This window comes from Capsella rubella, unplaced genomic scaffold (genome assembly GCF_000375325.1).
Source record: "Capsella rubella cultivar Monte Gargano unplaced genomic scaffold, Caprub1_0 scaffold_1, whole genome shotgun sequence".
Lineage (NCBI taxonomy): Eukaryota > Viridiplantae > Streptophyta > Magnoliopsida > Brassicales > Brassicaceae > Capsella > Capsella rubella.
The window spans coordinates 2,261,578-2,275,527 of record NW_006238923.1 but is presented as its reverse complement, the minus strand read 5'-3'; the positions used below and the strand labels follow the sequence as shown (position 1 = coordinate 2,275,527).

The 13,950-nt window shown below is 38.4% G+C and overlaps 4 protein-coding genes and 1 long non-coding RNA gene across 6 annotated transcripts; 1 reads left to right on the top strand and 4 right to left on the bottom strand.

Moving 5' to 3' along the window:
- Positions 1-2,548: 2,548 nt before the first annotated feature.
- Positions 2,549-3,180, bottom strand: LOC111832484. The gene is made up of 2 exons (XR_002835334.1): positions 3,099-3,180; positions 2,549-2,780 (listed from the first exon to the last, which is right to left on the bottom strand). It is a non-coding gene; the product is annotated as an uncharacterized LOC111832484 (long non-coding RNA).
- LOC17896808 (protein SMAX1-LIKE 6) lies at positions 2,957-6,794 on the top strand. Its single transcript, XM_006306623.2, has 3 exons — positions 2,957-4,315; positions 4,618-4,870; positions 4,962-6,794. The coding sequence occupies exons 1-3, from the start codon at positions 3,129-3,131 to the stop codon at positions 6,483-6,485; spliced, it is 2,964 nt and encodes a 987-aa protein (XP_006306685.1). The 5' UTR covers positions 2,957-3,128; the 3' UTR covers positions 6,486-6,794.
- A 105-nt stretch (positions 6,795-6,899) lies between these two features.
- On the bottom strand, positions 6,900-9,929 carry LOC17897752 (internal alternative NAD(P)H-ubiquinone oxidoreductase A1, mitochondrial). Of its 2 annotated transcripts, XM_006307230.2 has the most exons (9): positions 9,775-9,929; positions 9,141-9,618; positions 8,396-8,609; positions 8,141-8,301; positions 7,986-8,051; positions 7,746-7,909; positions 7,544-7,658; positions 7,284-7,463; positions 6,900-7,187 (listed from the first exon to the last, which is right to left on the bottom strand). In XM_006307230.2, exons 2-9 carry the CDS (start codon positions 9,603-9,605, stop codon positions 7,035-7,037), a joined length of 1,518 nt encoding a protein of 505 aa, XP_006307292.1. In that variant the 5' UTR covers positions 9,606-9,618; positions 9,775-9,929; the 3' UTR covers positions 6,900-7,034. The 2 variants fall into 2 exon arrangements, with proteins under 2 accessions (XP_006307292.1, XP_023644740.1); XM_023788972.1 differs by lacking the exon at positions 9,775-9,929 and having other exon boundaries at positions 9,141-9,765.
- A 573-nt stretch (positions 9,930-10,502) lies between these two features.
- Positions 10,503-11,278, bottom strand: LOC17898484 (protein PSY3). Its single transcript, XM_006306393.2, has 2 exons — positions 11,103-11,278; positions 10,503-10,723 (listed from the first exon to the last, which is right to left on the bottom strand). Exons 1-2 carry the CDS (start codon positions 11,194-11,196, stop codon positions 10,602-10,604), a joined length of 216 nt encoding a protein of 71 aa, XP_006306455.1. The 5' UTR covers positions 11,197-11,278; the 3' UTR covers positions 10,503-10,601.
- Positions 11,279-12,365: 1,087 nt separating this feature from the next.
- Positions 12,366-13,865, bottom strand: LOC17897717 (PHD finger-like domain-containing protein 5B). Its single transcript, XM_006305733.2, has 2 exons — positions 13,615-13,865; positions 12,366-12,954 (listed from the first exon to the last, which is right to left on the bottom strand). Exon 2 carries the CDS (start codon positions 12,910-12,912, stop codon positions 12,580-12,582), a length of 333 nt encoding a protein of 110 aa, XP_006305795.1. The 5' UTR covers positions 12,913-12,954; positions 13,615-13,865; the 3' UTR covers positions 12,366-12,579.
- Between the last annotated feature and the right edge of the window lie 85 nt (positions 13,866-13,950).

Sequence of the window (13,950 nt, the reverse complement as noted above, 5' to 3'; positions counted from 1 at the left end):
CATCCTCCTTTGTGCTTCTACCTGGAGTAAATCTGGAGTAAAGATCTAGAATTTTTTTATTAAGAGAGAAGAAGAGACTGAGAAGAATAGAGAGAGAAAGAGAAAGAGAAGGAGGAATAGAAAGATTTAGAATACGTGAGAAAATATATTGGATTTTGTTTGTTCATATTTTTAGAATGAAATACAATGAAATCTGAAATGATACCAAATCACTTGCACATTGAATAACACTGTTTTCAAAGTATTTTAAAATACATCAAACAAATACATAATCCAATAACACTGGATTTTAATGTACTTTATAAATTACCTAATTGAATAACGACTGATTTCAGAATCCATTCAATTCTTTTAAAATACACAGTTCAATAACCCCCTCTAAATCCAGTTTCAATGAATAATTCCAATTCCAAATTCAATTTCAATTCCAGTCCTAGGAAACTCTACATATGAGGACAAGTGTCAGAAGAGTATCGACGACTTTGTTTCAACGGGAGGAGGAGGAACCACAAAATGTCAAAGAGGAAGAGAACTTACCAATAAGAAGACTGTCGACGAGTTGGAGATGAGGACGAGCTCCGGCGGCCAGCGACGAGCTAGGACGAGCGACTACCTCCGACGGCGAGGCGACAAAGAGAGATACGAAAGGAGAGAGCAAAGACGAAGGAGAGACAAACGGCGAGGTTACGAAGACGAAGAGAGAAGAAGGAGAAGAGACGACTTATATCTCCGACGACGAAGCGACGAAGACGAAGAGAGAAGAAGGAGAATCGACGGAAGAGTGAGTCGTCGGAGTTTGTTTTTTTTTTTTTACAGATCTATTTTTACTTTTCAAATTAGGGTAACTAAAGAAAAGTGGGTATCCAATATTTGTTCGGGTTTGGGTCGAATTATTTGGTTGGATCTGTAATTTTTTTAATTTTGTAGGGTTTAAGGACTTTTTCTCCTATTACGAATTTAAATAAATTGTTTTTGTTAAATGAAATATTGTTAGGGATTTTGTAGCTTCTTTTTTGCCGAATGGGGGCTTTGTAGATCGTTGCTCGAGGAGGACTAATTCTCTACGGTGCTTCTTCACATTATGTTTTTTTTTTATTAACACGTGTCATGATTCTAATGGAAGTAACAAATAAACGTCATTCACTTTATAAAGTAGCCAGCCACACCCGCGAGCCGCGAAGAAGGAAGGACCACAGGATGAAATAGAGACCGTTGGTTGCCACGCCAGTCACAGATGTCGTTAGCTTCACTTTTCGCATTTAATAGTCTTTTACTGTGTGCTCCATACAGCGGATCACGTTTATAATAATTGTATCTTTCTTTGCTTTTATTTCTATGTTACTTAATTAGCATAAAAATATACTATGAGATTTAATTAATTTTACACGACTGCGTGCTACTATATATATATACTATTTGATCATCATATCATTTAAGGTGCCACTGCCACTGCCCACACACACACACACATGTATGATCTATTTGCCAGGCATTTGAATCAAACAAGTGTCACTCTTAATCAAGGACTGGGTGGGGGGAGGGCAGCAAACCATGGGAACCAACTTTAAAGAAATGGTAATGTCAAAAGATGCCTCTACGATCGGGAATCAAAGATGTGTGTGTTAAAGTAAATGTGAAACACAATATAATCTAATTTATTGGATGATAAATGACAATGACAATGATGCAAAGAAAAAAAAAAAAAAAAGCATAATGAAAAGGTTGGGTGTTTGGGACTCTCTCTGATGCTTTTCCTCTTTTGTTCTTATGACATTCACCTAATCTACTTCTTTTTTTTTTCTCTATAAAGTTTAGTCATTGTCTACCACGCATTATATTATATACCTTTTCCAATATTTTCACATGTAGGGAGTATAATAAATTAAGTTGACTTTTCTTTGTTAATCCCAATTTTTCTCTTTGGATCATAAACCAAATAATTTTGTTTTACTATTTATGAAAGATTTTATCCAAAAAGACAACAAAAACAGATAGAGAGATGTAGACTCCTTCATGTTCCAATTCCAAAACCTCAACTATCATTCGTATAGAATTGTCAATAGCTGGCACGCGTTACAAAAAAGAAATATGTGTTTCCATCCAGTAATTAAGTAGTAAACACCAGCCATGTATATATATATATATATATATATATATAACATAATAAATATATACAGTATTGTGTTTAAAGATAAAAAAATTGGGGGAGGGGGGGAGGGGGGACAAAGATCTAATGTCGAATCTATGGAGTGGTGAAAAAAGCAGTGAAAAATTTGACGGGTGAGAGGAAAAATAATTATTAAAAGAAGAAGAAGAAGAAAGAAGCAAATAGGGCATTGCATGCAACACTATTTACTCTCTCTCTCTCTCTCTCATGTCGGTAATTAGTAAAAAGTAATCAATCAATCTTTGCTCAAGAAAAGGTTTTGTAATCTTGTATTCGAGGTATGGTTTGGATAAACTCTTCAACATATGCTACAAATAGATCTAAAAAAAGTTTCAGAATAATTGAAGAGAGAATCAGAAAATGTAGTAAAGTTGGGAAAAATGCGAGAGATGCTGCGAGCACCACATATATTCGTTGAAATTTCACCATCCTACTCAGTCGTGTTATTAGAAAAAAAATAAAAAGAAAAACGAAAAATATATATATAAAAACTCAGACCAAATAATGGAGGGGTCCTCTTACGAGAGAGCAAGATACCACCAAAACAACGACTCCTCCTCCTTGCTGCTGCTGCTGTGTGTGTGTGTAAAAGTCTCTCTGTGCATATCCAAGCCTGTAAGAGGATTGAACCAAACGCAGACAAAGACATCAACAACAACAACAACAAAACGCAAATCATATTTTTATATATATATGATTATATACGTGTATAACTTTTGAGCTAAAGAGACTAATAAAATAACAATTTTTTTTTCGATTTTTCAGAAATCTCACGCCTCACTTTTATATATAAATATTTTTTAAATTTTTTGTTTTGTTTTTATTCTATTAAGTTTCTGATATTTTTGTTGGTGGGGAGAGAGAGTTAAGTTGGGTTATTATTTTGTTTGATTGGAGATAGAAAGGCTTGTTGGTGAATTTTGTTTCTTACACTTTTTATTTTGACTTTCTTTCTCCGGCGATGCCGACGCCGGTTTCTACGGCGAGAGAATGCCTGACCGACGAAGCTGCTCGTGCTCTTGACGATGCTGTTTCCGTCGCTCGTCGTAGAAGCCACGCCCAGACCACGTCGCTTCATGCTGTTTCTGCTCTTCTTGCTATGCCCTCCTCCATTCTCCGCGATATTTGCGTCTCACGCGCCGCTCGGAGTATTCCTTACTCCTCCAGTCTTCAATTCCGTGCTCTCGAGCTCTGCGTCGGCGTCTCTCTCGACAGGCTTCCTTCCTCCAAGTCTCCGGCGACCGATGAAGATCCTCCGGTTTCCAATTCCCTCATGGCCGCGATCAAACGTTCTCAGGCGAATCAGCGACGGCACCCGGAGTCTTATCACCTCCACCAGATCCACGCCAGTAACGCCGTCGGCGGATGTCAAACCACCGTTTTGAAAGTTGAGTTGAAGTACTTCTTACTCTCGATCCTCGACGATCCGATTGTGAACCGGGTCTTTGGTGAAGCCGGGTTCCGGAGCTCCGATATCAAGCTTGATGTGCTTCACCCTCCGGTAACGCAATTCTCTTCCCGCTTCTCTCGAGGTCGTTGTCCGCCTCTCTTCCTCTGTAATCTTCCCAACTCGGATCCCAATCGTGAGCTCCCGTTTAGTGGGGGCAGTGGATTCGATGAGAATTCTCGGAGAATCGGAGAAGTATTAGGCCGGAAAGATAGGAAGAACCCTCTGCTTGTTGGTAATTGTGCTAACGAAGCTCTTAAAACGTTCATCGATTCGATCAGTAGCGGGAAGCTAGGGCTCCTTCCAATGGAGATTAGCGGATTAGGCGTGATTAGCTTAGATAAGGAGATTAGTGAAATTTTAGCCGATGGTTCAAGAACTGACGAGGAGATTCGTGGGAAAATTGACGATTTAGGAAGAATCTTAGAGCAACCTGGCTCGAAATCGGGGATGGTGCTTAATCTGGGAGAGTTCAATGTCTTCACGAGTGAAGCTAATGCTCTTGAGAATTTAGTGTTGAAGCTCTCGGATTTGCTGAAAGATCAAAGTAAGAAACTTTGGTTCATTGGATGTGCATCGAGCAACGAGACTTACACGAAGCTTATCGGTCGGTTTCCTACCATCGAGAAAGATTGGGACCTTCAAGTCCTTCCAATCACAGCCTCTAAACCCTCGAGTCAAGGGGTTTATCCCAAATCAAGGTCTGCCTCTGCTATTTCCATTAACATTAGACTGGAGAACTGAATGTTATTTATATCTCTTTAATTTGGTTGAATGACTTGAAACAGCACTAAACTTGTGGGAATAGTTTATTGTTTGCGTCAACGTCGAAAACATAAACTCAAATATTTTAACATATCCACTCTCATGGCACTTCCTTCCCAGCTTTATGCTTCCCATTTTTCTGGAAGTAGACACTAATATTCTGTCTTTTCTCAAAACTATGTATAATTCGACTTTACAACTGATCAAGTTCCTAATTGGATGAATCTGTTGGCTACAGCTTGATGGGATCCTTTGTTCCGTTTGGAGGGTTCTTCTCGTCAACATCAGATTTCAGAGTACCTTTGAGTAGCACAGTGAATCAGACGCTGTCGAGATGTCAACTCTGCAATGATAAGTATTTGCAAGAATTAGCCGCTGTTATCAAGGCCGGTTCAAGTCTCTCTCTGGCTGACCAATGTTCTGAGAAGTTACCCTCATGGCTACGGGCTGCAGAGATGGAATTAGACAAGGGAACAGTGGGCAACAGTAAGGTGTGTTTTTATCAACTTCTTCCTAATTTTCAGTCACTTCTAATGGTGTTGATGTAATATCTTCAGCGATTTTGGTTCTGATTCAGTGCAGGCTTCAGATGGCGCTAACACGTCAGCCTCACAAACTGCAGCTCTGCAGAAGAAATGGGACAATATATGCCAAAGCATCCATCATACTCCGGCATTCCCTAAACTCAGCTTTCAGTCTGTGAGTCCACAGTTCCCAGTTCTGACCGAGAAGAGCAAGAGAAGCCCAACCGATCCCCATGGTCCAATTATTCCCAGCAGAACCCCTACAAGCTTCTTGGACGCGCCTAAACTACTGAATCCGCCAATCTCAAAGCCAAAACATATGGAGGATCCCACGACATTGGTGATTAACCGGACGGTGAGTTCGCCTTTGAGCTGTGTTACTACAGATTTAGGGTTGGGAGTAATATATGCATCAAAAAGCCAGGAATCAAAAACAGCGAGGGAGAAACCGCTTCTGGTGACTCTAAACTCCTCTTTAGAGCATACGTATCAGAAAGATTTCAAGTCTCTCAGAGAATCACTCTCTCGTAAAGTTCCCTGGCAGACCGAAGCTGTGAATGCCATAAGCCAAATTATATGTGGATGCAAAATCGACTCCACTAGAAAAAACCAAGCAAACGGAATTTGGCTGGCTCTTCTTGGACCTGATAAAGTCGGGAAGAAAAAAATAGCAATGACTCTTTCTGAAGTCTTCTTTGGTGGTCAGGTTAATAGCATCTGTGTAGAATTTGGGGCAGAGCATTTTTCTTCGGATGACAAATTTAGAGGCAAAACAGTGGTTGATTACATAACAGGTGAGTTATCAAGGAAACCACACTCTGTTATTTTACTAGAAAACGTGGAAAAAGCTGAGTTCCCGGATCAGATGAGATTGTCTGAAGCTGTGAGTACCGGGAAACTCCGTGATTCGCATGGAAGAGTGATCAGTCTGAAAAATGTGATTGTTGTTGTGACATCTGAGATTGCCAAGGATAATGCTAATGATCGTGTTATTGAACCTGTGGAGTTTGATGAGGAACAAGTTCTCAGCGCGAGAAGCTGGGAACTGCAGATTAAGCTAGCAGATGCTGCTAAAATTGGGGTAAATAAGAGAAAACATGAGCTAGACACAGAGCAACGTGCAGCGAAAGTGCAACGTTCATATCTGGATCTGAATCTTCCAGTGAATGAGACAGAAGTTAGCCTCGATCATGAGACAGAAGACAGGAATGATTGGTTCGATGCTTTCATTGAACAAGTAGACGGAAAGGTTATGTTCAAACCGGTTGACTTCGATGGGTTAGCCAAGACCATTCAAGAAAAGATCAGTTTGAATTTTGAGCAGTGCTTTGGATCCGAAACACATCTAGAGATTGATAAAGAAGTGATCATCCAGATTCTGGCAGCTTCATGGTCATCATTACTATCGGGCGAAGAAGAGAAAACAGTTGATCAGTGGATGCAAACCGTTCTTGTTCCGAGCTTTGCTGAAGCAAGACAGAAGTACGGTTCGAATCCTATGTTGGCCGTGAAGCTGGTTGCTTCTTCTTCTAGCGGTTTAGCTTCGGGAGTAGAGTTGCCGGCGAAGGTGGATGTGATGTGATTACACGCATATATATATATATATAACTAAGGTAATAAATAGTTCAAATCCTCAGATTGTTTTGTCATGGAAGAAAGTTTTTTTTTTGGCTTGTGTAAATTACAATGTATAATGGCTGAGCTATCACTTGGTACATAGGTTTGTGTAGGGGGTACCAATTTGCCACAGCTTTTTTTGGCATTTTGAGTTTAGGTATTTCTCCTAAATTTTTTGTATTTAGATGAAGTAAACCATCTTCTCCGGTAACTGATGTTGTATATTATGCTTATCGAAATATAGGAATTGGCATGTAACTGTGAGTGTTCTTTATGTTGAATTTCCGGTATTAAATTCAATATTGTTTTGTTGCTTTTCTAATAGCTAAGGCATTCAATAAGATTCAATTCAAAGTCAAAAGTCAATACCATGTCTTCGTAAAATGCTGAATTGACTTCATTGAATTGTTCCACGAAAACGACGTAGATGTTTTGATTTCGGGATTAAAGGTTATATAAAGTGCCCACAAGAGGAGACAGAGCTAAGTACGTGGCAAAGGAGAAGAGATAAGGATCAGATTCGGCTAATGTCACGACCAAAGACGAAAGTGGTGAGCCAGTTTATAGCGACATAGAAACGGTTTCTCCAGCTAACGACTCGAGTCAGATACGCAGACCTCCATATGAACCAGCTCAGAAAACCCGCCATTGATATTCCTTTTCCTTCCTGCTCAAGAAAACTCCCTCCTCGAAGTTAGCTATATATGTCATGTGTTTTGAGGGATTCTGAAGTAAAAGTGAATGTGAGCTTTTTAATACATACCTTACTCTCACGGAGATCAACTAGAGCTTTGTATCTTCCAATAGTAGCCATACTTCCCAAATGCTTGTACACAAACGGTTCTCCAAGTTCCATTTCTTTTGCGCTCATGGCTCTTCCTCCTCCAGCTTTTCCCATCACGTTCAACAGATTCGCCAAGTATTTGCCTTCTCTCTCAGCCACCTTCATTAGATCAGAGACTTGTTCAAGCTAAGACTCCCCATAGAACAAAAGTAAATGGATTCTATTACAACATTAGAGACCTGTGCAAGAGCAGGAAGTGTTGATTTCCCTGTGCTCTCAAGATAACCGCTACAGTCACCAATTGCAAACACGTCTTGTACAGAAGGTACACGCATCCACTCATCGATTCCAATCCTACGGAAACAGGATGATCCAAGATCAGAAACTGTTCTAAATAAAAAAAACAGAACAACTTCAGTTGTGATAGTGGAACTAACTAACCTTCCACCAGGATCTTTCGGAAAACCAAGAGACCTCACAAATGAAGATGGACCAACACCAGTTGACCAGACTAAGAGACCGTAAGGAACTTCGGTGCCATCATCAAGAATTAGCTTCTGAGGCTTCACTTCTTTCACAATCCCACGCACAAGCTTCACTCCAGACTGAAGTCAAAACTAGCAGACTTTCAACATCAAACTAATCCAAGATTCCCTCAAACTAAAGCAAATAATATATAACCTTGTTCAGCTGTTTGATTGCATAGTGTCTGAGTCGATCATCGAAAGAAGAAAGAATATCCCTTGCCTGAAAAGAAACAATTGTCAAAACTTTATATTTATGAAACTGATCAGCACTATAAAGTACTTGTGAAATTTTGATCATAAGGAGTAAACCTCAATCAAAGTAACACGAATGTCATCTTTGACATGAGCATATCTCTGGCGAACATCTTTCATGATGAAATCACTCAATTCACCACTAAACTCGACACCAGTCGGCCCACCTCCAACCACAACGCAATGCAACAGCCTCTTCTTCTCTCCTTCAGATATGCCTATTATTGTTGCATATATGTGATTTGTGAGTAATGAGTTTAGTTTTAATTCAAAGGTAAAGAAAATGGATAAAGAATGTGTTGTTTAATATACCTGGAACTTCAGAGAGCATCAGGTTAAGTAGAAGCTTCCTACGGATCTCCTGAGCGTGGTGAACCTCACGGAGGAAGATGGCGTTTTCCAAGACTCCATTGATTCCAAATGTGGACGCTTCTGCACCACAAGCTAGAACCAGTTTGTCATAAGCGATCTTGAACTTCCATGGCTTCAATGTGCTTGATCCCTCGGTTACAGTCTCACAATGCACCTGTTTAAACCAGTAGCCGGATCCACACACATATAACACAAAGTCAAAACCACATGCATATTGCTTTGCCAAAAACAAAACATGTTTCACGTTACTTCCACCGTTTGCCTTTAGTACTGTATCATTTTTTCCAATTAAACACAAAAACAATATTTTTACCCAAGTTTTTATTTTTGTTTAAATGGTAAAAGTCAAGCACAAATTGGAAGGAAATCTCAAATCGGCGTTTGCGTTTATGCTTTCGAAAATTTTGTTAAGAAAACGAAACAATGTCCAAATGAATCTTCTTCTTACATATCACATAGAAAAAACCCAAAAAAAAAAAAACATTTAAAACAAAATAGTCACTAGATTTTTCTACAATTTCAAGAACTTCACAATTATTAAACCGTTTTCGAACTAAAAGAAAGAAAAAAAAAAAAAAAGACACAGCAATTAGCCATAAAACCAATTAGTATTCAAGGTTAAAATACGAAACACCAAAAAAACGATTAAAATTAGTGGAAACCTCAGATTGGCGCAGTTAATTACCTCATGATTATCAGCATCGAGTTTAGAGCAATTAGCGAGGAAGTAATAAGAACCGGGTTCTCTTGAAATCGCCGGTTGGATACGAGAGATTGGCTCAGCAACGGACCTAAACTCAAGCGTACCGACGCAAGTGGAGGCCAAGAGAGGAGTGAAGACCATGTGGTTCCTAGGAGAGACGCAAACGACGTCGTAAACACTCGTATCGATCCCTTTCATAAGACGACAACCCGCCCAACCCGACCCGAGAACCAGAACCCTCGGCTTCTCTCCTTCTCTAGTCGGAGCCAAACCGTCGTAACGCCCGTCAGCTACATCCTTTGCTTGAACCGTCTCGCTCACTTGTTGTTCCCTTTGCAGAGCGGTGCAGAAACGGGACGAGAGAGTGTAGGATTCGGTGTTTCTGAACACGTTTCCGACCGAAGAAGTTGTCGGCGAGATTCTTACGAGGTTTTTGATCCAAAGCATGTTTCTTTTAGTACTTCTCCAAATCGACAAAGCAATAATGTTAGTATTACTACTACTCCTAACCTTTAAGGAGTTAGAGAATCGAACAAATTAAACTCCTCTACGAGCCGCCTTTGGTACTGTATTCAGTATTAATTCACTGTATACGTATGAGAAAAAACCTACGTACCAGATTTGGAAATGACAGATGTCACTCTGATTCTGAATCTTCTCCCCCAAAATAAATGGAAATTCTTCCTATTTGTAACTAAAAGAATTTTTATTATTTTTGGTAGCCACAGAAATATTTAAAACGTTTTAACAATAAGAATATTCTGTGTTTAAAAACACGAAGACTGCTTCGATATGTACGAAAATTCTTAAGACCTTACACGACGCCATGTGCTTTCATTGGGTATAAAAGCACAAAACAATTGGGAGTTTATTATAGAAAAAAAATCTGAAAAAGTTAATGGTGTTGAAAATTCTAAAATAACAAAAATGTGATTCACTAAAAATATATAAATACGAAACGTCAGCAGAACTTGTTGCGCAAGAAACGACAACAGAAAACATGTGATTCACTAGGACTCATGTGGGGCGCAAGAAAAGGATGTCAGGATCATTCTCTGACTGATTGTTATCAGGGGGTTACGGATTCAGACAACACCGGCCCAATAGCCCGTTTATGTAGTTCATATTAATTTGGGTTTTAAGAAAGCCCACGATTAAAAATAAAAGCCCAATATAATCTGCAATCTATTTGATACAGACGGTCACGTTTACACACACACGTAAAACGAAATAATTCCTTTACCATTTATTGAAACTGAGATCATCGAACGATACAAAAAATGTATAAACGATTCATGATTTGTTTATTAATTTATCAGTAAATATTATTTTAAGACTCCCAAAATATTATTCACTATATATAAAAAGATACACTCATAATATATATATATATAGAAACGATGTAACAAAAAAATATTATATCATGTATCACAAGACATTATTTCATCCTCTCCGACCTCCTCTACGCCTTCCTGGTGGGTTGTGCCGTGCGTTGGCCGATGGCTCACCATAGTCATTGGTGCTCACCATCAACGATCTATCTCTCTCCACTATCTTTTCATTTTCTGCTTTGCATGTAAGTTTAACGTATATTACGAACTTCTTCTTTTTTGTAAAAGTAATTACAAACAAAAACGAAAAAAAACAAAACCGAAACTAAAACACAGTTGAATAATAATATGTTATGAAAGACTCTATCTCGCCCTTTACACACATGTATCACGGGTCGCCAATCAACCATTTGACTACATAGAAGATAGATCTAAACCGATACACCTACGATTACGATTAATCATTAGTATCGAAGAGACTAGGCAATCCCAGCGAAAACACTATTACGGATTTTGAAAATTTGATAAGTACTCTAAATAAATTCAACTCTAATACTCATCTTTATTGTGTGTAGATGGTAATCATCGTGATGCGCTAGATTTGTGTAGTTACCTGAAAATGATGAAAACGTGATTCCAGCTGAAGAGACAATCGAAATTGCAAAGAAGATGCATAAACATAGCCGAATTGCATAACAATAACCCATCCTGCCTCTCTAATTTCTCCTTCTTTCTTCTCCTTTTTCTCTCTGTCGCTCTCTCTCTTTCCTCTATTCAACTATATCTCTTGTGACCCTTTCCTTTTATAAACACGCAAAATGTTATTTCCAAACTACTTTAATATACATAATATATTTTTCGGACAGTGCTGTATAACCGGAATATTCTAATGTATTTATATAAAAGAAACTTTATCTACAAAAAAAAAAAAGAATATGTTGGTATCTATACATTCAAGCAAATATATAATGAAATAGTTAGGGACCTCTGATGTTTTAGGGCTCAATAGATTTCGAAACATTTTGCTATAAGGTTGGTAACTTGGTACGTATTACGTATATAGACCTGCTTGTTTAGAATATTCTCTCGTAGTAAGGCTATACAACATTTTATGTCCCTATAAAAATATTGAATATACATATGTGTTTTGAATTTTTGATTGTTTAAACGCTTGTCTCTAAATAAATCATCAACATAAACCTTTTTTCCTTACAAAACCAAACGCTTTTTCTTAACGGGCACAGTATCACGTTTCGTCTAAGTTTTTGTTTGACTTACAGTATATCTTTTAAAGGGCTCAATGAGATTAAATAAAAAGAAGTTAGATATTAAATCAAGTAGTAGGCGATCAAATTCAAGGTCGAAATACATAATCTGTTTGGGATGTTCCAACAATAGCTAATATAACACGTGGCATAGTCTAATTGGATGTAGGAGTTGACTATTGAGTGCCAAATTGTGGATTCCACACTGTTAAGTTAACAGTTAACACATAACCGAAGCTAACATGCATGAGGGAGTTGACTTTTACAGACACCGTCCGTTAACAAAAAGTCAACGTTTAAATTTTTTTGGGGTTCCCTCACTTTGTAAAAGGAATATTTCTGACGATCATGTGGGGTTTTATGCAAATGTAATGGATGATATCCTTTTTTTGGGAGTTATTGCGTATTCTGTAAAGTTTTAAGTTGACATTTTATCACTAAATTCAAATATAGAGTTGTTGGAACCGACTCCAAAAAAACCCCTGAATCAGCAAAAAAAAAAAGTGCATTCCACTATATACCTGAATTCAGTAATGTGGTAAAAAGGGGACACTATAGTCTATGTGTTGAAGCTTGAACAGTGAAGACTATTATGTTAAGGTATTGCGTCATTCAGAAAAGGCAACTTAATTAACCAAGCTTGTAAAAAGCTAACACGTTCGACTAATCGATAAGACACATGAGTAAACAACAAACCATCATATTTTCTTTGAATACACATGTCTTAATCTTTCTTCACCGGATAAATTTTCTTAACACAGACAAGTACAAACACTTTCTTCCTAGCATTAGTAAAGATCAAATAGCTCGAGTAACCAACAGTGATCATCGTTTTTTGAATCCATATTTCTTACGTTCGTAGAACAGATCCGTTTTCGCACTGCCAAGATTGACAATCTTAGGACAACCATCTCTGTCTTTCTCCTGTTGTGTACACTCTTTGCAGTAGTAAGCATCTGAGATTCCAACTCCTCCGCAAATGACACACCTCCCCTGGAATGAACCGTAGTTACATTCATCGCAGATCCGAACCAGTGTACAAGGGCGGACATAGGAATCGCATATCACGCATTTGCCATCGCATTTCTCGCACAATCGCCCAATGGCAATCCCAGGTTGTTTCCGACACATGATCAGATCAGGATGATGCTTGGCCATGGCTGCTTAGACACGATCTTGGTCCCCTATCAAGTTTTCGACCTGCAAAATTCCAAAGTAAATGAAACACTTTTATGGATTAGTAATAGCACAGATACATCTCCTTCAGCAAGAAAAAATAATGAAAATTCCCTTTATGTAGCCTTATTTCAATCAAGTAAATGCCAGATACAACTATTCTATGTATGTAACCTTTCAAATCTATTTTCTAGGGTCATTATTTCAACGTAAACTAGACAGTACGAGACTTTAGGTTGTTTCTTAATATTTTGTTTCTAAGAGGAATTTCAACGAACACCTACTATGCAGCAATTCTTCTATTAACAGTTTCACTCAGATAAGAAGAAAAAAGGAAGTTTGAAGGCCAATTCTAGCTAACTAAATGCAATGAGAGTGAATTTTGCTAATTCTCTGCATAGTGAACAACAATTCGCTGAATCGAACACAAATTCGAGTTAAGTTTTAGCCTGCTCACCACAAAGCAACAAAACGTACACATAGAGAAACTAGCGATGATCAAAATAAAATCTGGTTGAACTCAAAATACACTGCACGGAGTTGCGCAAAACATTAATAAACATAGTTACCGCAAAAACCCTAACAACTCAGAGAAACATGAACAGAGAATGAAATCTCAGAAATAGCTACCACACATAAATCGAGGTTAAAAAATAAAGGAAACAAACGAAAAGAGAATCTAACCTGATCTGGATGGAGAGTGGACACGAAGAAGAAGGTGTCACTAGCGAATAGCGATCCCCGATCTCCGAGCGCCGATATGAACAAGAGACGGCTGCTGTAGTTGGAATATAACGAACCGGGTCGGGTTTCTAAAATCACCGCTAAAAATATCCATATCCATCATGTCGGTCCGGCTAGTATGGGCTTTCTTGATGGCCTCTTTTTATGTAAGCGCTTTTGATTTTTCCTACTTCGTCGGCCTTTTCTTTGGAGACCAAACTTAATATTTCCTTCTTTGACTTTTTTTCTGATGATGTTACCAAAAATCATTTGAGCAAAGGATAAGATATTTCTGGA

Coding starts and splice junctions, on each gene's coding strand:
- LOC17896808 (XM_006306623.2), top strand. CDS start 3,129: ATGCCGACGCCGGTTTCTACGGCGAGAGAATGCCTGACCGACGAAGCT. Junction 4,316..4,617: donor GGGGTTTATCCCAAATCAAG/GTCTGCCTCTGC, acceptor TGTTGGCTACAG/CTTGATGGGATCCTTTGTTC. Junction 4,871..4,961: donor GAACAGTGGGCAACAGTAAG/GTGTGTTTTTAT, acceptor GATTCAGTGCAG/GCTTCAGATGGCGCTAACAC.
- LOC17897752 (XM_006307230.2), bottom strand. CDS start 9,605: ATGCTTTGGATCAAAAACCTCGTAAGAATCTCGCCGACAACTTCTTCG. Junction 8,052..8,140: donor TTCGTGTTACTTTGATTGAG/GTTTACTCCTTA, acceptor GTTTCTTTTCAG/GCAAGGGATATTCTTTCTTC. Junction 7,464..7,543: donor CACTTCCTGCTCTTGCACAG/GTCTCTAATGTT, acceptor GATCTAATGAAG/GTGGCTGAGAGAGAAGGCAA.
- LOC17898484 (XM_006306393.2), bottom strand. CDS start 11,196: ATGGGTTATTGTTATGCAATTCGGCTATGTTTATGCATCTTCTTTGCA. Junction 10,724..11,102: donor CACGTTTTCATCATTTTCAG/GTAACTACACAA, acceptor CATGCAAAGCAG/AAAATGAAAAGATAGTGGAG.
- LOC17897717 (XM_006305733.2), bottom strand. CDS start 12,912: ATGGCCAAGCATCATCCTGATCTGATCATGTGTCGGAAACAACCTGGG.